Genomic DNA, 23,706 nt, shown 5'->3' on the forward strand with positions numbered 1-23,706 from the left:
TGCATCTGATTTCAGCAAGTTGGACAACTTGGAGGAAATCCTGGCTACACTACAGTCAATGGGAGCTTTGCCAGTGACTTCAAGAAACCTAGAATTTCACCCCTTGCATAAATTTGATCCGTTATTATCATTATTTATTATTTGTATTACTGTCATGTCTAGGAGCCCGTGTCATGCATTGAGACCCCATTGTGCTATGCACTGTACAAATAAAATGAAAAAGATGATACCTGCTCCAAAGAGCTTACAATCTATCCCTTCAGGATTGCAACTAGTTGCTTGTCATTGCATCATCAACTTTATGAATAAACTCCTTCAAATCTAACGAATTAAAAGGCTTTTGAGTGTGCTCAGAAATTTACCACATTCTGGATCCAGTAGCCGACTCACTAAGAGGAGTGAATTCCAGAAGGTGGAGATTCAGACTGAGAAAGCCCTACCACCCGAAAAGACTTATCCCAGGAACCACAAGGAAAAGCAGCCAATTTCAACTGCTGTGAAAGGATATAGGCTTGGAGAGGGGAACTAAAAAAAAACAAACCAGGTCCAATTTAGGGAACTAAATATCAGCACCAACATCTGTAACCACACCCAATGTAGAAATGAGAGCACTGGTGTGGTGTGTCAGCGGTCTGCCCAATTTAGGAAGTGGGCAGCAACCTTCTGCGTCAGGTGATGTTTACCCGTGGTCTTGAACTGTAGCCAGAAGTAAAGCACATTGCAATAGCCTTACCTAGGGGAGAGGTCACAAAGAAGGGGATGACTACTGCAAAGTCTGCATCTAAGAGGAGTGGTCATAGCCTCCTAGTCAGATGAATTAAGTAAGAGATACTATAGGCTACCGTCGTTACCTGAGAACCCAGGAGGAGTGATGAATTCAACAAGACCACCAGACTGCAGTTCGTTTTGGACAAGGACTGTTTTATTGGCCCCCTCCTGCTCCTGGAGAGTGCTGGTGGGTGAGCTTTGGGACCCATCACGCTGAATGCAGCATGACTAGCCTGCTCAAGTTACTTTGAGAATGATAAAAAGGCAGTGATGACGTCAGTGTTTTTCTTTACCTTACACTCTTCATCCAGCAGGTCCAAGATACCAAGTTTGGCTTCTATAAGGTCTATGCAGGGCTGATTGTCATAAAAATCTATAAGAGTCCAAGGGATTTGTTCCTTCATATACTCTTCTTGCTCCAGCTTAAATACATGCTGTGATCAGAAAAGACAAAAAAGTTTTACTGAACTGTTACCTTTTTAATAATTAAACTTCCCTCATCCCACTTACCTATTGCAATTACTAGAAGTGTAGTTTTCTCCTGTACATGGCTGAGAAGTGCTAGAATTTTCAGCTGAAGACAGTGTGCAGTGTAACTAAAAACTCTGCTATTTGTTGGTCCCATGTATGACTAAGGATCTCAAAGTCTACCATTGTAAAGCATTTGGTGGGGATATTTTCTTTATATATAGCACTGGAAAATTATTCAAACGATCCCTACAGATAAGTGAGAGTGGTATCCTAACAGGGGAGCATAATGTAGCTTATACATTACTCAAGATCTCTGCCTCCTCCCCTAATGATTCCTCATTTTCATATGCCATGACGGGTAAATTATACAGTGAACTAGAATACCCTAGACATTTACCTATCTACGTTCTTATATTGGTGCACGCCCCGAAAGTATCTGAGCACACTTCCACAGAAGCGAGAGACTGGGAGTTATCAACATCACAGCTGTGATTCAGAAGACATTTTCAATATGGATTCCTGTTTTCATACACAACTTTCTGGAAAAAAGGTCCCCCACTGGCTGCAGTTTCTCAGACTGATTTCCAAGAGGTTAAAAGTCCTTTGATCATTTCTAAGATATTCTAACCACGAGGAAAGAAAAAAAAAAAAACGTCTGGCTCAGATTCATTTTTTTCCTTCAAAGGTGGCTTTTAAAACCTCTTCAAACATGTCATCACTGAATTTGATTTTTTTTTGCTTTAGAAGCAACAGTTGTACATATTAAAACAGTTGTGTACTGCGCAAATTGAACCCATCACTTTCCTCTTCATTTCTTAAAGAAGCATTGATATATAGTATGATGCTTTACATATATTGCAACTGTGCGTCACTACATGTTTTAAAGTACCAGGACTGCCCCACAGAATTTAGTTGCTCAAATTCAACAAATTCTCTTGTAGATCCACTTTACCCAAAATTAGGGTCAAATCTTGCTTTTACTGAAGTCAATGGCAAAATTCCCATGGATTTCAATGAAATTGGAATCAGACCCTTAATTGTGTAAAGTTTCTGACATTTTTATGTCTACTCAACGTAGATATCGAACTCCATCTATCTGTTCACATCCCAAGACACACACCACAAATTGTGTTAGCATGTGTATAATACAAGCATACAATGTGAAGTAGTTTCAGTTCTCAGCAGGTTAGGTCAGCCTCCTAGAGGTTTCCACTCCTGAGTTCTTTTTAAATCCTGAAACAGATTCAGTGCAAACAGCCAGGTTTAGCTTGGTTTGGGGTTGAAACTATGCAAAAACCAGTTTCCCAATGGTTTCACATACAAACCACTCAGAAACATCAGTGGATCCAGGTTGGAATAAATTGTTTACAAACCTGCTAAGAGATTCAGATTTATAACAAAACCAAAACCAAGCAAAACTCACCTTTAGCAATGAAAACATAGTACAGTTCTACTGCATGATTTCTGCCCCGTGGGGATTATGCTATAACTGCCGAATTCATGTTAATAGTGAGAGCTGGCCAGAGTGGAGACAAGTTTGTCTAAGTGGAAGCCTGGCACAGGAAAATGTGGCCAGGCTTTTATCCAAAGTTTTCTATTAATCTTATGAAACATTTTCAAGCTGACCTTACCGAGTTGAACTGCTGTTGAAGTTTTTCGTTGGCATAGTTGATACAAAACTGTTCAAAGCTATTCACTTCAAAAGTTTCAAACCTGCAGAGCAATGAATAAATCAGTGTAAGTGTTGCTTCCTCTGAAATCTACTTAACTCTGAAATGATGTTACCATCCACATGCTAGAAAACATCAGTTATCCATCAGAGTCCCCAGATTCCCTCTTTCCCAACTTCACAAGCATATTAGTCCACAAGACTTGCATTTTCGCATACCAGAATTTAAGGGACTGGAAAGGATTCACTCTTTAGGCACTGTTCAGATGTTCAATACCAGTACAGCTTGCAACACTTCACATAGTGCTATTATATCCCCATCTGAGATAGGAAGCCTAACAATCTCTCTTGGGGAACAAAAGTATTAAATAATAAGGCTACACAACTTAGTTGAGCAGTTTTCTTCACAATGATCAGTTGCTGAAGAAGGAATATAAAATATATCTATTTGTGAATGGAATTTGGAAGGGATTATTATAGTCTTCATTCTAATATTCATTGCAAACCTGACAGCATTCAAGTGAAACACTAGTGAATTTTTTTCATTATTTATCTTTTAAATTGGCAAGAACAAATGGGTATTTTTACAGCAATAAGAGATAAAGGTTAAACTTAAATGGAGAGATCTGATTCAACCCCTCACGCTCCAGACATCAGAGCCTGGTTTTGATCTTACTTATACTGGTTTAACCCCAGTGACTTCAATTTGTCTTTCGATTTGGCCTGGAAATTACCAGTTTAACTCATCATCTAAGCCAAAGTTACAAAGGGTCCAGAAAATAAGGGTTTATAATAGAAGCTAATGCCTCTCCACAATGCTGCAGTTGTAGCAGGATGGGCTGTAAGGCCTTGCAGGTCTTCTCTTTCCCTAGCTTTATGATCTCAAAACAGACTTCGGGGTTAGAGTCAGATGGAAAAATGCTGCCCCAGGTCAGTAAAACAATACTCAAGGGGCAGGACTATGCCCTCTATGTAAGAAGATCCCTGGGCCAAGGGGGAAAGACATGCATCTGCATAGCTATGGATCCTGAAGCTCTGCCCCTCCACAAACTCGTAAGTGCATCAGGTTCTGCAGGGGAAGCTCATTCACAGTGAGAATCCATACAGGAGGTGCGTGCCCTTTGCACTGCCTCCCCACACCCTGCTCTGTTTCCTTTGCCTGAGAGCCCTCCACAGGGGCGGGGTCTGAAAGAGCTTCATACTGAAGAATGGCATCAGCGTCTGATCCTTCCTACTCCTCTTGAAGCCAATGGAAATTTTGCCACTGACTTCGGGGCGGGGTGGGGGGGGCAGGACTGAACCCAGTGCAATGGCAACATTGGGTTAAAGTCTGCTGGCACAACTCCACTGACTTCAATGGAGCAATGCAAGCAAAGAGTTTGGTCCTTTCACTATAACTTAAATTGCAATCAGGCAGTTACAAACCACTGAAACAAGCTAGAAGTTAAATCCTACTGGATAACTGTACTTGTACACCAGTTGCTGTATACTGTAAGCATTTTTCTAGATTCCGTGGGGTATCACCAGGTGTTAATGGTGTGAATAAGTATTTCTAAGGCAAAGTCTAGGAAAAAAGGACTGACATCTGCAGATAATTTAAATTATTCTTTGAGGGAAGAAGCAAGCGGCAGTGCCTACTTCTTAAATTAATATAATTGTAATTAATATAAGCTTACTGTAAAGAAAAAGGCACAGCAAGGCAATTGGTCAGATAATGGGAACTCTGTTCACTGGCAGAATGTTCTTACTGCTCCATAAAGAAAAAAGGTTTAAATATCTTCTCTTTGTCATTTTTAAGGCTTACATTTGTAATACTCCACTCTCTAGAGTCTCATTATTTGATACAGCCCAAAATTAGTTCATAATTTCCCAATTTCTTGAATATTATCAGGTAACAATTCCCAGACCATCAACTGTAATGACTTAACTCCAGTCATCTGAAAATGAATGAGGTTAGATAGGCTGTCGCTTTTACATTTTGTAACAGAATTGCCTTCAACAAAAGCCAACATTCGCAGGCTGATTAACAAAACTCTGTCATTAGGAGGCAGTTTAATACATTTGTCAGCATTCTTCTCATCAAATATAGTGACCAGGGTTATAAGGTTTCCTCCCCACCTCCCAAACAACGGATCAACGATGTTATTATTCATGACAGAAGTCAGCACAGCAGTTTCTAAACTGAGGAATTCAATTCCTCGTGCTACATCAGTGAAATCAATCTCTGAAATATTTAGTACAGCAAATTTCCTCGGCCCATGGAACTGAAAACTGTTTACATGTCATCATTAAAATATTGCTGAGTATTCGACATAATTTATCCTTGAAGAACTTATGATGTGTTTCTGTTTGATTTCAATCCCCCTTCTTTGACTACTGCATTTACTGGAGGTCCCAGGTGTAATGAGCTCTGTGAAAAATATCCTACTGCAGTATGTTTAATAAGAGCAAGGTCTTTGGAACTCCTCTTTTAATCACAATAACCTAAATCCTCTAGATACTAATGGACACTAGTCATTTGAAATGCCATAAAAATACAAATTCCAGCAACTTGGTGATCACATTGAGCAATGAGCAGAAGAGAGACTTAATTAAAACAGACAGGGGCGGGGGGGGGAGGGAGAGAAGAAGGCACATGGAAGAGTGGTAGATAGAAAAGAATACTGCACATGAATGAGAGAAGGAGAGAATGATATCAGAGTGGACACTGTTTTTCTACTTCAGAGACCTAGGATATGATTTGTGAATCCCCTCTGAAAGGTTGCCAGGAGTAGGAGAGCAGCTATATATCTAGTCACAACAAGCTGTCTATCAAAAGAACTTGTGAATGCAGCCGTGGTATCATGCCTTCAATCCTCAGCATGCACTTTCAGCACTGAAGCCAGACACACATAAATGGTGTTTTTACCAAGCTGAATTCATTTATTTTCACAAGATCCAGGAGACAAATTAAAAAATGGGAAGGGAGCTTGTGATTTATCAAATACTCCTGGTGGCGAAGGTCCAGCCACATGAAAAGGAAAGCCCTACCTTAAAGCATTTTTCTTTGCTAGCTGTCAAGCTGAGGATCAACTCGTAGGCAATTTATGTGAACTTGCTAATTAATGAAACAGTTTCACTGATATTTGCTAACTGATGGAACGGTTTGTTTTGTCTGCTCTGTATGTATTCTGACTAGGAGGTTTTGCTCCTGAAAGATACCTTGTGCTACGATGATCTCCTAATGGGAAAAGCCAAAGAAATGGCTCTTTTGTTTCAATTAATTTCATTGCATTCACTAAACCTTGGTGCAAAAAATAAAAATAGAAAACCTTCCCCCATACCGTCCTATCTGCTACAGGGGACTGACAATTCCACCAATACATAAAAAGCAGCCAGGATGACAAACAGAATGGATTGGGCAGGGAGGCAAGGAAGGGGAGCCAGAGTAACACCTAGGCAGCTTTTAACTAGTACCCTGGACACAGTAACTCTCACAGCCGTAAATAATGGCAATTGTTACAGGGGAGTCACAACCTTCCTCCTGTTGCTCCCAGTCTACAGACTGGAAACAACAGCTTAGTGTGTAATATCACTTATAGACTAATACATATTGCTTGGATGGACTCGGCATGTGAGCATTAATCCAGGTTTGGCCGATTGATGGTTTGAACCTGGGATCAGACGTTCTCTTTCCCTGATTTCTCATCCCCCTCCTCCTCAGTCTGTCTCTATGTTTAAATTCGTACAGCTGTGTTACATGTTTGTTTTATATAGTATTTCTGCTCCCTTCCCCTCTGTTTTGTAACTTATATATAATGCAACAGGCAAGGAATGTGTATGTGCTACTATTGTGCTTCCCCATTCTTCCTAATTGTTACATGCTTGTCTCTTGTTTACTGAGTTTTCGGAGACATCTCTGGAACATTTCAGTGTCCAAAGGCCAAGTTCTCCCGCTGCATCAGTTTACACCAGCTGAGAATTTGACCAAGAATGGGGATCTCTTTCGATACTTACCAAAACAAAATTAAGGTTTAATTCTACAACAACTTTCTCGTGACAAAACCCACCCAGAAGTTCATATCTTAAGTATGGAGTGTTGGACCAGGCTCATGCTCACCTGTATATTTTTGTATCTTTTCATACTGCAAACAGTAAAGAAATAAAACAAACTGTCCCCACATCTGCCAGTGAATCAGGATCTGGCATCATTAACTCCCTTATAAGAAGGAGAATTACACTCCTAGGATGCTGAAGAACAATTTTGGGTCTCAGACTTGAGCAGAAATAGGCAGCTCTGACACACTGTCTTGACTCCCATCTAGGGCTACCTTTGCTGACTCATGAGTCTGAATTACAGAAAGATTTAGGGTCGGGGGGGGGGGGGGGGCGGGAAGGTTTAGCAAGGAGATGATCACAACCCCACCATAACCGCCCTTATTGGTGACAAACAGTCTCAGGATGAGGGACTGAGTAGGCCATGAAGACCAAACTTTTGGCTCATCCTAGAGGTGGCTTCACTTGGTCAGGGTTGAGGCAGGCAAAGCCTAAGTTGTCTCTGTGCATGCTGTACTTGTTCTGAGGATGAACAGAGGTCCTTAGCTATGCTGTAAATACCAGACCTTTCACCAGCACTAGAAACCAAAAACCAAACAGGTAACTGGTTCTGTGAGTGGGAAAAAGCAGCACAAAAGCAGGAGTTAACAACAAAGCGTCAGTCCTTACTTTTTTCAGAGTAACAGCTGTGTTAGTCTGTATTCGCAAAAAGAAAAGGAGTACTTGTGGCACCTTAGAGACTAACCAATTTATTTGAGCATGAGCTTTCGTGAGCTACAGCTCACATCCGGTAGTAAGTGTCCTACTATTTACATATGAATCAAATGTTGTGTCCTCACTGCTTTAAAAGACAAAACAAAAACAAAAAAAACAGACCACGGTAATTTCATGGAGGATTAAAAAATGCATTATGGAAAGGTACTTCACACCAGTTACCTGCCTGGCCAAAACAGTAAATGCTGTATTTAGGTAGCCCATCATTTTAAAAGGAGGAGTATTATTTATTCAAGATATTGAAATTTCAGTGCAATTGCTTTTGTCCCCCAAGTTTAAAAAAAACTGTTCTCTTAAGACATATGGTTCCTTTGGAGCAGTTCCAGCCTTCATGCCAAATACTGAGGTGTTTGTTTTACTGTAGAGTAGCTATTGTATACGATGGAGCCAATTTGGGCTACTGGATGAATAGACTGATACTTTTTATTAACACACAAACTGTTATACAGCCACATATGCACTATACATATACTTCATATATATAAAACATACAATGAAAGACTATTAAGATTGCAAGGTCAAGCAATCATAAGTTCAGAAATTCCACAATTAAAGTTGTCTGTGCAATCTTAAGTATGCCCCTTGTGCATATGTATTATGATACAGTCATTAATGATTTGATCCATAGGTGCCAACTTCCTCTTTACCCGGTGGGTGCTCGACCTCCCCAGCCCCCCCAGGCCCTGCCCCCACTCCACACCTTCCCCCGATCCCCCACCCTCACCCCACCCTCGCTCTGCCCCCGTTCCCACTCCAACCCTTCCCCCAAGGCTGCACCCCCGCCTCTTTCCGCCCCCTCCCCACTCCTGCCTCTCCCTCCCAGCCCCTCCTGCCTGCCTTGGAACAGCTGATCCGTGGTGGGCTGGAGACACTGGGAGGGAGGAGGAGAAGTTGATTAGCAGGGCTGCCGGTGGGGGAGACGTGCTGGGGAAAGAGGGAAGCTGGCTGCTGGTGGGTGCTGAGAACCTGCTAATTTTTTTCCATGGGTGCTCCAGCCCTGGAGTCGGCACCTATGACTTGATCACATACTATTTTTTCCACAAGACCCCTACCATATTTCGGGCACAGAATGGATGGTGTTTAATTAATGAGCAGCTACTCAATATTTTGTTTTATCCTCATTGTTCAATGTGCGGCCCCAGGCCTTATTTACTGCACACTACTAAAACTCTGCTCTGAAGACAGAATTGTTAATTTCCTCATGGGATTTTCTACAGTGCTCACCACTACAGTATCTGAGTACTGGACAAATATTAATGAATTATTTTCGCACCGCTGAGATGAGGGGGGTATTACCCCCACTTTAAAGATGGGGAGCTGAGGAACAGTGTATGTTGGATACTTTTGGTAATTTGTTCCAATGTTTAACTACCCTGACAGTTTTTCCCCTCATGTCTAACCTAAATCTCCCTTGTTGCAATTTAAGCCCATTACTTCTTGTCCTGTCCTCAGTGGATAAGGAGAACAATTTATAACCCCCCTCTTAATATACATGCCTGAAGATCTATGTCCCCCCTCAGTCTTCTCTTTTCCAGATTACCCAAACCCAGCATTCTCAATTTTGCCTTGTAGGTCATGTTTTCTAGACATTTCCTCTTGCCATCCATGCTCCACCCCTACAGCATCTCAGTCCAAACCCAGTCTTCTTGGTCAGCAAGTCAGTTTCACCCCTCCAGTCTCCATCCCTACTCCCAGTCCCCTTGCCCAGCAATTCACAGTTCTTCTGCCTCAGCAGCTCCTCCTCCTATCTGTCTCTCTACCCCACCCTGCCCTCCAGTTGCTCCACTCCTCTCCCACCCGCATTTCCCGGCCCCGATGGCTCCTAAACCCAATCTCCCTTCCCAGGCTTCTTGTCCAACCTCAGGTTCTTCCTCCAAGTCCCAGAATCCTTCCTCACCAGTCCCAATCTCCCTCTCTCCTCATCCATACGCATAGCATCCAGTCCTATTCTCCCTTCCCACCCTCTCCGTTCCCCATCCTGCAGCTCTTAGCCCCATCATATGCAAATTATGCAGTTTCCTCCTCCATGCTGCCTGGGTGCCAGCAGGGGAGACACTGAGAGCGCAGGAGAGGCTCCCTGGTCTTGCAGTTCAGGTGCCCAGACCTAGCCCACACTGCTGCAGACCAGAGCTGCAATTGCAGGGAAATCCTGTTCAGCCAAGGTTGGAGCATGCGCAGCGTGGGCAGAATTTTTTCAACATGGGCCAAACAATGAATTTCTCTTCAGTTTTGTTCTCAGAAACGGCTGAACTGTTTTGGCTCAAATTTTCCCACACACAAAAAATTCACCCGGAGGCAGACATCTGGCACAGAAAAGTTTAGCCCAGTTGGTTAAATGACTGAAAACCAGGGCCTTATAATGGGCAATATTAGGCAACCTTAGCAGTGCTATCAGCCTCAGCTATAATACTGGATAATAAGTAAATCCTTCAAGGACACAACATTTTTGTTCCTTTGCAAACAAAATTTCAGTATCAACAAATCATGGGTTTGTGATAAAGGTACAGAGATCAGACACCCATCTCCCATAGGGATAACATCCAGGATTTGGCCGGACACCTTAAAGATATTCCAAGATATAATATAGTCTTATATATAGTTATATAGTTATATTTTTAGTACAATGTAACCTTAATTAAGATTCAAGGTGATAAGAACCATATATGCGGTGTTATAATAATAATGTTGTGAATACTTATCTTTTATATAGTACATTCCTCTTCAAAGAGTGTTATGACCATTAGCTAAATAATCCTCAACTCCCTATGAGGTAGGTCAGTATTATCTCTCATTTTACACGTAGGGAAACTGATAGAGTTTAAGTTACTTGTTCAAGGCTCCCTCAGGAGTCAGTGCTGGGAGCTCCAAGTCCAGTCCTGAGCGCAATCCTGAATATATCACTGGTTTAGCGCTAGAGGAACTGCCATTTGCACTCTGGTGGGGTGCATAGCCTTTTGCTGGTTTTCCCTGTGAACATTTAAGGGCAGAACCCTGCACAATCATTTCTTAATGGAATCAGTAAAATAATCTCTTTCCTCTGCTGTTGGTGGGGCAGCATGGGGAGGCTCTTCTCTGTAGGACTTTGGTTTCCACAGGCATCCATTCAGAACTTTTCACTAGCACTGAATACATACACCAATTCACTTTAAAAATGTTAATAAGTGCTAAGGCTAGCCTTTTCAAAGGGGTCTAAAAATCCCAGCCTAAAAGGTCCCAGGTCTGATTATGTGTAAGGGAAAATAAGGAAGCTGATTGCTAAGCTAACACACAGACAAGTCCTGCAACATCACTCTTTCAGAAGGAAGAGATAATACAGAACTTATTAATGCCACAATCCCCACATTAAGCTAGGTGAAATACTCAGAAAAGCAAAAAAAGTTACGAAATGCCCATCTGGTAGAGGGGCATCGGAACTGGGGACCATCTTACTTTGTCTCAGCTCACACCCTTGTACCCAGCTAGTAACTCTTACGCCAGCAGCATCTGCTGGGCAGAAGACTGACTGTGTCATCTTGGTTCAGTATTTTAGGGGAGACACATTTTTATGATCTTCAGCAGAAAGGTCCTGTGCTTGTATCACAGTAATGGAGGTTTTCTTGTCTAACTTAATATTTCATGGGCATTACCCTCTAATCAACTTTTATTTACATTTCTGCAAGCGTTTGTCTGTTTCTTACTTTGATGTCAACTGACTTGTCTACACTTTCCTGATACAGTCCATATGGCTCCTTCTTCAATAATAGTATTTTTCTGACACATTACAGTCCACAGGGAATCTCTCTGGAATCAAGGCAACTTGGACAGGAAACAATACTTTTGTAAAAGCTCCTCTGACTTACACTCCTTTAGAACCACTCTTCAGCTTATGCTGTTTGCAGCTGGCAACTTCTTGGCCTCAAGGATTCTCTGGATCTTGTAGTATCCATGTGGGTCACCCCTGATGCTAACAAATCCCTATGCCAACAGACACACCACCTCAAACTGATCTGTTATCAGATCCCAAAGTAGGCAGGGTCATACTGGCTCGGTATTTTGATGGGAGCCTTCCAGGATCATGAAGGTGCTGCAGGACGTGCGGATATTGAATGTGTAGACAGTGTCTCTTCCAGCACAGTCAGTACTTCATTGATGCTTTAGCATTGTGTTTTTGTGGACTGGGGGGATGGGAGGGCTTGGTGGCTGAGGGTACGGGCTTTCTCTCAGATGGAATATTAAACAGACCTCCCAGGCATGAGAAAACAATGTTAAAAATCCCATGGTGCTGTATGCAGAAGTGAGAATCCTGCCCCAATTCCATTAACTGAGTAGTGACTAGGATTGTGTGAGCTTTCTGTAAATAAACTCAAAACACGCCTAGAGTGGGGTACCATTTTGAGTTCTGAACTCATTAGGATTTGACAAGCCAAGTTTGTGACTGTGCCTGCCATCAGGTGGGTTTTTGCCTGGTGTTGGGGCTTCTTTCTCTGTCGCTTGGCATCTTGCCCTGCCCTTCCACTAATCACTTATCCACAAGAGGCCCTGAGCTCCCTGTTATATCTAACAGTTGTATGGAGGCGGGCCAGTGGCCATCTACCTGGTCCATTCTACCTGACATCTTCGGGGTGGGGATGGCTGATTAGCTAGCTGTCCCCCCTTCCAGCTCTTCAGGGGATTGCTGGCAGTCCCACTGTTCCATCTCTTTTCCTTTAGCTGTAAGGATAGGGATAGCAATGGATTGGCCCACTCTTCACTCCACCCTTGACTGGTCCACATCTTCTGGGGACGCGGCAGACTGCCCAGCTCTTTTTCTGCAGCAGTGGTGTGGAAATAATCAAGCTCCTGCTATAGCACTCTGCTGCTGGCCCCTGAGCTCAGGTGATGAAAGGTGCCGCAGGCTGCACTGGGTTAAAAGGGAATCCCCATCCTTGTACATGAGCTTTTGGGCAAACCTGGGCTAAGTTCTAAGGCTGGGTTACCCAACCCGTGGGTCAGGACCCAAAACTGTATTACCGGAATGTTTCAAAGGGTCGTGTGGCAGCTCCTGTGGCTCCTGTCCCATGGGGCTGGCTGGACTTGGCTTCACGCTCCAGGCACTGTGACATTTGGGGTCCCTGTACCACTCAGGTTTGGCCCAGACATCACGATGACATGAGTCTGGGTAAGCCAAATTTGAGTGAGCAACCCCATGAGCCAGGTCACAACTCCACTCACACAAATCTGGTCCAGTCAGGGTGGCAGGGCCAAACCTTAGGAGCGCTGCAACCCCATCTTGCTTCACAACACCCTTGTGACACAGGTATTACATTTCAGAGCTAAGCAAGCTAAGGCACTGAGCAATTTAATTGAAGGTCACCCAGCAAGTCAACAGCAGAGCTAGGAAGAGAATCCAGCTCTTGGACTTCCCGTCTTGTACCTTAGACTAAAGGATGACCTTGTGACTAAGTCAGAGGTCCTCAAACTGTGTGGCGTGTCCCTCATAGGTGGGCACGGCAGGGCCCAGGCCAGCCCTCATGGAGATAGGGTAGGAAGCACCACCCGAGCCCCACCCCGCCCCCAGCTCTGTTCCATCCCTACTGCCAGCCATGGCCCAGCTCCCTGCCCAGCTCCACACCCAGCCAGGGGTCCAGGTGCTGGCCCCCACCACAGCCCAGTGGTGGCTCCACTCCTAGGGTTGCCAACCCTGAAGCTATTTCAAGAGATTTTTTCCCCCAACATGACAACGTCATTTTCTTAAAATATCCTACTAAAATCTCCCAGATGTTTTCAGTAGTCACCAGGAGATTGATGCCAATTCCAGGAGACTCCAGGCCAATCCTGGAGGCTTGGCAACCCTATCAGCTCCCTGTCCCCAGCCTCTGGTTGTGGCTGTTCCTGGCCCAGGGCCAAGGGTGAGGCTGGGGGAGGGAGTGGAGCCACACCCAGCCTCCGGCCCCCTCCGCAGCCTGGTTACAGCTCCGCTCTTGCCCCTGGCCCTGCTCCTGGCCCCAGACCCACCCCCAGCTGCGGCCCCAGCCTCAGCCCCCTTACACCTGTCTGTGTCTCGTCCCCCAGCCCCCTGTGCCATGTTCCTGCTCCTGGCCCTGGGAGGGGTCATGGACAGGGATATGGGGGGTGCTACCCTCAGAAGTTTGGGGACCATTGGTCTAAATGGAGGGCTGCTCTAATACAGACAGTGTATGCACATTAAGAAAAGGAGTACTTGTGGCACCTTAGAGACTAACCAATTTATTTGAGCATAAGCTTTTGTGAGCTACAGCATCCGATGAAGTGAGCTGTAGCTCACAAAAGCTTATGCTCAAATAAATTGGTTAGTCTCTAAGGTGCCACAAGTACTCCTTTTCTTTTTGCGAATACAGACTAACATGGCTGTTACTCTGAAACCTGTCTATATGCACACTGGAATGCAATGAAAGCAGTCAGGACTTTTAATATACACAAAGCCCCTTCTCCCTCCTCCTTCACATGGAATAGAGATTGGCCCAGACCAAAGCCCTACATCCAAACAGACCCAAGTCTGCAAGAGAGTGGAAGGGGAGGCTTTGAAAGCTGAAGCAGGATTCCAATTTTGTAATACAGACAACACACGATGTTCTGTGCTTGTTCTCTTTTCGCTGCACCAGCTTGCTCCCTCATACGGTAAGCCCTCAGGGGCAAGGACTTTGTTACTTGTTTAGCACAGGTCACCAACTGTATCACATCATGTCATCCTCCTAGGCCGGAGCCCATAGAAAGGAGAACTCATGATGTCTGTGCACGAACAGCCCAATACAGAGACAGGGTATTCTAAACAAGTCATCATAATTCTACTTCCCTATAAAGAGAGTTGCACTGCGCCTGAGTTTCCTGCAAGCCTGATCCATTGTCTTGACTGTTTTAGAGGGGGAAAGTAATAAGGGCATGGCCCTGTAAGGTGATGGGCACTTTAGGGAAGGCAGAGGATGACACCAGTGCTCCTGGAGCTCAGCACTTAGCAGGATCAGGCTACAAGTAATCCTGCTCAGTGCAACATCTACCATTCAATGTATTGCACATCCAGTCTCCCCTAGCAATCCATTCAGGAACAGATTTTGCATGGATCAGATTTCTAAAAACTCATGTTTAACTGAAGTATAACATGGCAAGCTAAAGGAAGCAGAGCAACAGACCGGCCAATGAAAGCAGAAGAAACAGAGGCCTTTCCTACCCATAGATATCCAGAACCCCAATGAATGAGTGCTGCTTGACGGTGGTATGCAGGGCTTTGTTGATATGCTCCACAATCCAGTTAAACAGCTGGGCATAGATGTGCTTGGCTAGCGCATTCCTGGCATTCACGACTTGCTGCACAGACATGGGCTTGATGTACGTCTCAGCTGTTGTGACAAGCTTCCGATGGCACAGCCAGTGCTCCATCTGGCTGTGCTCCACGCCAAGCAATCTGCAAAAATTATTCAGGTGTTCATCCTGTTTCTAGGATATAAAGAGAAATACAAATTCAGCAGGAGCTCAGCGAGCTGAGGCCGGGAGACAAGAAAACACCCACATATCTAAGCTACAGGGCTGCCTACTATTCAGATGGGAAGGTGGAGGGAGGAAAAAACAAAACAGCTTTAGCACAAGCTTTTACCATTTATAACAGAAGCTGTGTCACTGAGCTTGGTCATTACTACAGTTATTGTGCAATTTAGGATTTTAACCAACCTCAGACTGGCTTCATGATGTTAATTTCCTATTTAGTCGTTAACTGTGGATAACTAATTTGTAGGGACTATTTATTTGACTGAATAAATTCAGAATGAGACAATCTCTTGAAATAATGTTAACCACTGAAGAGATGAATGCCCTGGTGGTAGATTCCTAAAGAGAAGTTTTATTCAGAATGGAATTTTAATTCTAGATTTCCCAGGATCAGGGTCAAAACATGAAATCAGCACTTGGTTTCTATCTGAGATTCTATCTTGTTTAACTTTGGTTGACAGAGACGACATGAAAATGAGAATGTTTAACTGAAGCTCTCTAGTCTTTGGGAAGATACATTAAATGGAGCCCAGCTCCACACGACGCTGTTGGTTTTGCAACAACAGAACTACACGCTGTATGGCTTCTCTGTGCACTGGGCATCTTAAGCGACATAACCTTCATACAAAGGAGTAGAGTATCATCAGTCGTTCAGTTTTGTTCCTTCTACAAAGCTCAAACTATGCAACACCTAACAGGTAACCAGCTCTCGAAGGACACTGTCCTGCGAATTGCTGAGCAACCTCAACTCCCACTAAGTGATTGAGAACCAAAACCAGGATGGCTGGCTCTGTTACTCTAGATGTACTTCCTTGTGTTATGACAAGCCCCTAAATATACCACCATTGCCAGACACTACTGCAACCATTTGGCTTTTGAGCGGGGGGCGGCGACGAACTCCCTGTCTGGAGATGCTGCTGCTGTTTCCTTCTACATCAAAGTGAAATCTTGGATTCCTTTTACCTTTAACCCATTGAAGTGAATGCAACGACTCCAAAATTTACTTCAACGGGCTTTGGATCACACTCTAAATCATTAGCTTGGCACTGCCAACTGTATTATTAAATTACAGCATGCCTTTTCCAAAGCACTCTTGGGATTTCTTGGTATAATTAGGTCCCCAAAGTATGAGAGATTAGGTGGTTGTTGTTGACCTATTTTCCAGCAGTTATTTTTAAAAAAAAGCAGTTAGTTAAGAGTCTTAAGTTCACATTTGTTTTTAGTGGCAAAAACCAACGAAGTCCTGGCCAGTTGCTGGGTTTCATACAATACATGTCAGTGAGCCTGCAGGCACTTTCTTGTAAGAGTGGGAAATTGTTCAGTCTTTTGTTAACGTTACATTGTACTTCAAAAGAAAGTAAAACAAAAATACCCAGCTAGATAATTGGCGGGGGGGGGGGGGGGGAAGGGAAGAGGGGGAGGGAGAGAATGCCTTTTAAAATCCTCTAGGATGCTTTTTGCTCTGCCACATTTTTCTGATCGCTGATTAAAAGTAATAACCAGGACGGAGTTTATATCATGCAGTCACATTTAAACTTAATTAAACAATGCTAAACCCATTACAGAATTCAGCATTGTGGAAGCAGATTAGTTTATGCACCCAGATTGCCAAATATCTAAAACAAATTGCCCCCCGTGTCCAACTAACGGCACACTGCAGCATCTCCAGAGTAACACTCACAATATGTGCAGAGCTCATCCTTATATTTTAATTAAGAATAAACTCAGTATGGGACATCGTGATAATTGGGAGGACAACCCTATCCATACAGTCGCTATTTTAATTTATTTTGTCTGACTAAACACACCAAAACAATGGAGGGAATCACTGTTAAGGCATCTTTGGTTTTTAGTATTCTTTTAATAAATAAATGTTGCCCTTAGCCACCCTGTGTTGCTATCTATGTTGTATTCTTTTGCATACTGGATGGCTACAGTTCAATGACAAATATATGGCAGCCTCATTTCTCACAGCGCTGAATTCCAGCAACCAAAACCAGGTAATTTAATTAGTTGCACAATAGGACCACTTCTTTATTCCAGCATTTACACTCGTGCTGACAGACCAACATTTCCAAAAGTGATGAATTCTGGATCCAGTTGGAAATACCTTAAAGGGTCCTGATTTTAAGGACAAATTCAGCCCTTTTAAAAGATATTTCAAGTTGGGCACCCAAAAATAAATATATAAACAACAGCACCCAAAATCACTACCATTTCTGAAAGGCTGTGCAGCAATATGGATCCCAAATCGAACCCAGAAACCAAAAGAACCATAAGAACATGGGAAAATGGTTTAGACTAGAGTTCTGACACATACTGAAAATTATTACAGTATGAAAATGTATAAAAAGATGCTCCCATTCCATTCTCCTTTAAATCCCCAAAGTATTTGAGAGACACCAGGACTGACCATATTCTGCGCCTGGGAGAAATCCAAAACCAGTCAACTATTTACAGAGGAGGCATTAGCCCATTGTTTTGGATTCTTATTCACCAGCAGCTACTGATTCAGCACTAGCATTGCCCACAGGGTGCATGTATTCCCAAACACTATTCCGCAGACAGCACTGTTGAGTCTAATACACTGGTTGCCTTTAAAGACCTGTCAATTTTACCTTGCGTAGGCGGTAAGTATCACAGTATTTGTTTCACTGTAGTGTTACCTCAGTATTTGCAATACTCTCTCTGTTTCCCTGATATTTACACTAGGGAATGCTGCAAACACTGAGGTAACATCAGATTTGTTGCTAGGGCAATTGGTCAGTTTTTAAGGGTGACAACCATTATACTTTAAAAACCCAGGAAGTAAGCTAACACATTCACATTGCTTTACAAGTATGACAGAAAAACAAGAGAGACAAACACATCAGGGAAATAAGATTTATTGACAAGTTGCCTACAAAAGCAATAAAACAAGAGAAAATAAATAAGTAGAAATTAAGGTATTAACTAAACACACTTGATGGCATCCTTTGTAGCAAGAGACAGGCAACTTGGCTGGAGTTATTAATACACTAAATTGCACACACAGTATCTTCTGTGCCTGCTAAAAACTTACCGATATACTACAAGAGTCTCCATCTCGATCTGCTTGAATTTCCAAGTTTCCTAGGTGCAGGATGGAAGCTATTATCTTAAAAATGCTCATCTGATGGGACTCTTTCACTCCTGAAAGAAACAATTGACATCCAATTTTCGCAACGTAAAAAGTGTTTTACTCTCTCTTAAAATATTTATACGGTTTGATTTTCTTTCCGGACGGATGATTTCAAAAACAGTCAGAATGCCCTCAATAAACAATCATCATTCAAGGTGACAGCTGAGATTGCAAGAGAAAGTTCTCATATGAACTGTTAAATATTCACACCCTAAACAGACATATCAAGGCGATTTTATTACAGATGGATAGGATACTATTTTAAAACTTGCATGAAAGCTAAGAAACTACTCTATGATGATCATTTAAACTCATTTGGGATTTCAATTCAACCAACTGCATAGGGGCTTGCTTTGTGTTTTATAACACAAAAGGGAAAAATTGCTTACCTGTAATAACTGTAAGATCGTACAAACAATTGTGGTGCACAAATTGCAGGCTAATACCAGTGGAACCAGGCTAAGCTATGCTACTGCTGTAAGCCAGTATTAAAAATGGTTACTGAGTACTAATAGTGCCAAGGAAGAGCATTTACTCAAATAGTCCCCACTGGAGTCACTGGGATCACTTATATGAGTCAGAGCTCACCAACGTGAGAGAGTTGTATAATACAGCCCTTAACATGCGAGCTACGTGGCTGACTGCACAGTTTGCACGGCCCATTCCCATTTGCACGTGCAGTTTAAAGTTTTTGGATGTGCGAAAAAAATGCACATCCAAAACTGCATGCCAGAAAAACTTGCAAGTGTGTGACTGGTGTACTTGTTAAGGGCTTTCCATTGCTGGTGCAAGACTTCCCCTCCTCAAGTGTTTTCTGACAGATTCTTTTCAGCTTCCCCAGCAGGAACATCGCTCCCAGAAATCTGAATATTGTTACCCTGCAAAATCTCACTTCTAATCTCAGCAGATGTTTGTTCCTCTTTAAATGTTCACTGTCTGCTTCTCACATCTTGTTCTACAGGTTTATGACTTGCTCTGGATGTTCTCAGTCTGTCAAGCCTGCCTTTATATCTCCAGAGATTTTTTTTTTGTCGTCAACAGTGATGGAAAAAATAATGTAGGGTTAACAAAAAGCAATACTACTTGGCTGCTCTATGGCACTATCAGACGTAAATGTGGACAGGCTAAGGGATTTGCAGATGAGCGCAGGGAGTTTGCATCATGCATGGACGGTTGAGTGGAAGAAGGCATGGTGGTGATTTTATGAAAAGCTGACACATGCACATAGGCTTGGAGCACTAGTGGAGGGGAGGGGCTTGAGGAGACACAAAACCAGTCAAGGGATTCGAAGAGCATGCATGACATAATCAAACTGACAGAAAAGGAAAGTGACTTTAGTCCACACAAAATGCAGACATTAAAGCAGGGGCAGTGTTTGTGGGAGGTCAGAGGAGGACATTGCAGTAGTCAAGGCGGGATGTAAGGAGGACTTGAACAAGAGATCTGGCTCTGGGGTGAAAGGAAACAAACATTCAGACCTTGAACATGTTAAGAAGGGAGAAACACCAGGATTTGGATGCAGCCTGGAGTGGGGGAAGGGGCCAGAAAGGGAGGAGACAAAAGAAATCAGATTACTAGCCTAAAAGATGCGGAGGATGGTGATGGGTTTATAGCAATAAAGGAGGGTGGGAAGTGGAGAAACCTTGAAAGGGAAAAATGAGAAGCCCAGGTTTGGCCGTGTTCAGTTTAAGATCCTGACACGACATCCAAGAGTGGGATGTCACGGAGACAAGAAAAGACATGGGATTGGACAGAAGGAGACAGATCAGTGGTGGAGAGAACTTTATGAGTCATCAGCATAGAGATAACTGAAACTATGTAAACAGTTGCAGCTGTCCAGAGACAGAAGTGAAAAGACTAGGGGGCACAGAGATAGAACCCGGGGACACCCTCAGAGTGCAACAGAGAAGAGGAGGAGCCAGCAAAAACAGACACACAAAAGAGTTGGAGGGACAGGAGAACCACGAGAGGACAGTATCTCAAAAGCCTAGTGTGAGCAAGATGTCAAGCAGGAGAGGATAACTGACTTCCTCACAAGCAGCAGAGGCCAAAGAGGATGAGGTTGGAGTAGAGCCCCTGAGATTGGACCAGGAGAAATGAGAAAGAAAAATATGTACATCTGAAATTTGAGTGTAATTCAGAGACTTTCAGCCTGGAAGGGTAAGTAAAGGACGCGCCTGTAACAGTGTATACGGTAATCCCCTGCGATTGGGATTGGTGCAGCCACAAGGTCAGCGACCCCGTGTCCACACGGCAGGCAGCACAGACAGTGCTAAAAACTCCTCTTCCAAAATAGGAAGAAATAAAATGAAGTGCAGGGAGGAGCTAAAAATTACATTTAAAAGATTAACTACAGTTAAAGAACAGGACTAAACCCCTGTAAATGTAGAAGATTCTGAGAGCGCCAATTATTTCCTCTATTAAAAATTATTTTCCCTATAAGTAGTGAGTACTGCAGTCAGGTCACCTCGGTGGCAGATTGCTATACTGTACTCTATAGGAATGCTGCGTATGGTTATTAATATTGGGACATTCTGCCATTGGCTGCATGTGCATGGCTTCCACTGACTACACAGTCAAGAGTCCAATTTGGCCCATTATTTCCATTGCTCTGATACTTGGCAAGGATAGTATGATGGTGTATGCAATGACACACATCACCTTGTGTTTAGCCAGGCTGAAGAGGAACTAAGTTAGAAAGTAAAGATATTTTTGCACTTCCTGGAAACAGACTCACAGGAACAAAACAGAGACTAAATCAAAACTGTGATGTCGCTTTAAACCTAAAATGTTCCTTTTGGGGTAATCTCTAGTCAGTCATTCTTCCAATTCCCCTCCCCCCCTCTGTTTCACTAGTTATTGATGTGAGTGAGAGAAACTCCCACATTCCCTACACAGAGAGCAAGGTAAAACTAAGTAGGTCAAAAAGAAAATGGATTTATGCCTCTGCGGGTTATATTATTACATTACAGCTTGTGCAAAATATTGAAAGCCTTTGCAAGACACAGACATCCAAGTGTTTTACTAGGAAGCTTTCCAATTGGACCCTTTCAAATAATCCCTTACCAAGCAGGGTGAAAGCATGTCTGGTTTTCTCAAAATCATCAGCATCATCAACTCCATCAATAGTTGTCTCGCCTCCCAGAGAAGCGTAGAAAAAGTCTTCAGCACATGCTAAGAGAAGAGCAAACACAGAATGAATGCATCAGCAAATGAGAGGCACATAACCTGCTGCTTACATTTCATTGTACTTTAGAACATTCTCCTTGTAGGCCCCGCCCCCCCCCAGCTGCCCACCTTTGGAGGGCAGATGGTCTCCTTAAAATGAAGCTCTGCTCTAGAAAGCAACAATGTAAAAATAGTCTGTGCACACAATCAGATCTGCTTATTTTAGCAATAAAAACATTGTGCTTTCAATTGCAGATATCTCCGGTAGTGCCAACTCGACAGAGGAGGAGGAGCTGGATTCTGTTCTTTTTTGTACATCAACAGAATTTTTCTCGAAGTTCCAAGTAGTTACACCTGTACAAACCCACAGTGGAAGTTATATGTGTCACAGAGGGCTGAATTTTGGTCTGCAGAACATTTCTGCCAGAGACGGTCATGGAAGGAAAGACCCACTTTGACTCAGACCCCAAAGTTTATGAGTTTGAGTGTGTATGTCAGGCAGTTAGGGGGGAAAAAAAAAACGTGTTTTTTAGAGGGAAGGTCCCTGGAGCATGTGCAGCTGCGCACTTCCACTGTGTGCCATGGCTTCCAATCAGTGGACCTACCTTTTGCTGTTAAAGTCCAGGCCCTGGAGATCCTATGTGAGCCTGGTGCTAAGCAAGTGAGAGTACCCAGGAGATTTGGTGTCTCAAAGTTTTGAGCATTCAGAACAGCTGCCGTAACCTTTTACAGGAGCACAGGAACAGCACACACTGAGGCTGCAAGCGCCAATATGAAGGAAAGGAGACAGACGTTGGTAAAACCCTGGGGCTCTGGTTTCAGCATAAGCTTGGCCAAGGCGCTCAACTCTCAAGACTGAAGCTGTAACAGAAAGTGAATCAGCGGGTGGCCAAGCAGGGGAAGGACTTTAGCCCTTCAGATGGAAAGCCCAGCACAACACGGTTCAGTGTAAGGAGCATGGTGAGAACCAAGATGCTGACCTTCTGGCTGCTACTGAATGACACGCAGACCCCTACCCAGCAATCTAGAGCAGAACGGTAGAACTATGTTCTGCTTTAGAGTATTTCTTGTGACACTTAGCAAGCTGAAATTTCCTGAATTTGCTTTAAGCCAGCGGTTCTCAAATTGTGGGTTGGGACCCCAATGTGGGTCATGACCCTTTTAATGGGGTCACCAGTGCTGGCTTCGACTTGCTAGGGCCTGATGCCAAAGCTGAAGCCCCACCATCCAGGGCCAAAGCTGAAGCCTGAGGGATTCAGCCCTGGGGCTCAGATTACAGGCCCCCTTCCTGGGACTGAAGCTCTTGGGCTTCAACTTTGGCCCCCCTCCCACACCTGGGGCAATAGGGCTCAGGCAGGCTCAGGCTTCGGTCCCCCCTCCTGGGGTCATGTATTAATTTTTGTTGCCAGAAGGGGGTCATGGTACAATGAAATTTGAAAACCCCTGCTCTAAGCATTAGGGTACACTATAAAACATTACTGTGTATCATGTTTGGTTTTCTTTAATACTGAAAGTTAATAAACCATTTCACAACTACTGTTCTGTACCATCTATCATTGTTCCATGCTCCCCTTTCTATGTATCCCCCTGAAAACAGTTCCTTCTGCTTACTGGCAGCTCCTGGACAATAGCATCTTTTAGTGTGAAAAATTGCAAAGCTACTTTTTGTCAAAAATTTCCACTGGTGAATTATGAAAAAGCTTAGATGAAGTGTGCTGGTGTCATCTATAAGATAGAGACCTTAATCTTTACTTACCTCTTACAGGTGAATGTGGACATATATCTGTATTTTCATATTTTGCTTAAGTATTTTACAGATTGGCAGATATAGACCCAGACAGGTAAGTGAAGTGATGTATACTTCAATGGAAGGGCGTGAATAAGAACATAAGAACGGCCACGCTGGGTCAGACCAAAGTCTAGCCCAGTATCCTGTCTTCTAGCAGTGGCCAATGCCAGGTGTCCCAGAGGGAATGAACAGAACAGGTAATCATCAAATGATCCATCCTCTGTTGCCCATTCCCAGCTTCTGGCAAACAGACACTAGGGACACCATCCTGCCCATCTGGGACCTATCCTTCATGAACTTACCTAGTTCTTTTTTGAGCCCTGTTACAGTCTTGGCCTTCACAACAACCTCTGGCAAAGAGTTCCACAGGTTGACTCTGCTTGTGTGAAGAAATAC

General features: G+C 43.4%; 1 protein-coding gene across 1 annotated transcript in view; it reads right to left on the bottom strand.

Moving 5' to 3' along the window:
- Window positions 1-23,706, bottom strand: part of MYO5B (myosin VB) — a 359,433-nt gene that overhangs the window by 145,720 nt on the left and 190,007 nt on the right. Inside the window, exons 8-12 of the mRNA XM_074952355.1 lie at window positions 21,420-21,527; window positions 18,255-18,364; window positions 14,880-15,145; window positions 2,871-2,952; window positions 1,062-1,202 (exon numbers count right to left, since the gene is read on the bottom strand). Coding sequence (XP_074808456.1) covers window positions 1,062-1,202; window positions 2,871-2,952; window positions 14,880-15,145; window positions 18,255-18,364; window positions 21,420-21,527 — 707 coding nt within the window. The remainder of the gene's footprint in view (window positions 1-1,061; window positions 1,203-2,870; window positions 2,953-14,879; window positions 15,146-18,254; window positions 18,365-21,419; window positions 21,528-23,706) is intronic.

The sequence above is a fragment of the Natator depressus genome, chromosome 5 (genome assembly GCF_965152275.1).
Source record: "Natator depressus isolate rNatDep1 chromosome 5, rNatDep2.hap1, whole genome shotgun sequence".
NCBI lineage: Eukaryota > Metazoa > Chordata > Testudines > Cheloniidae > Natator > Natator depressus.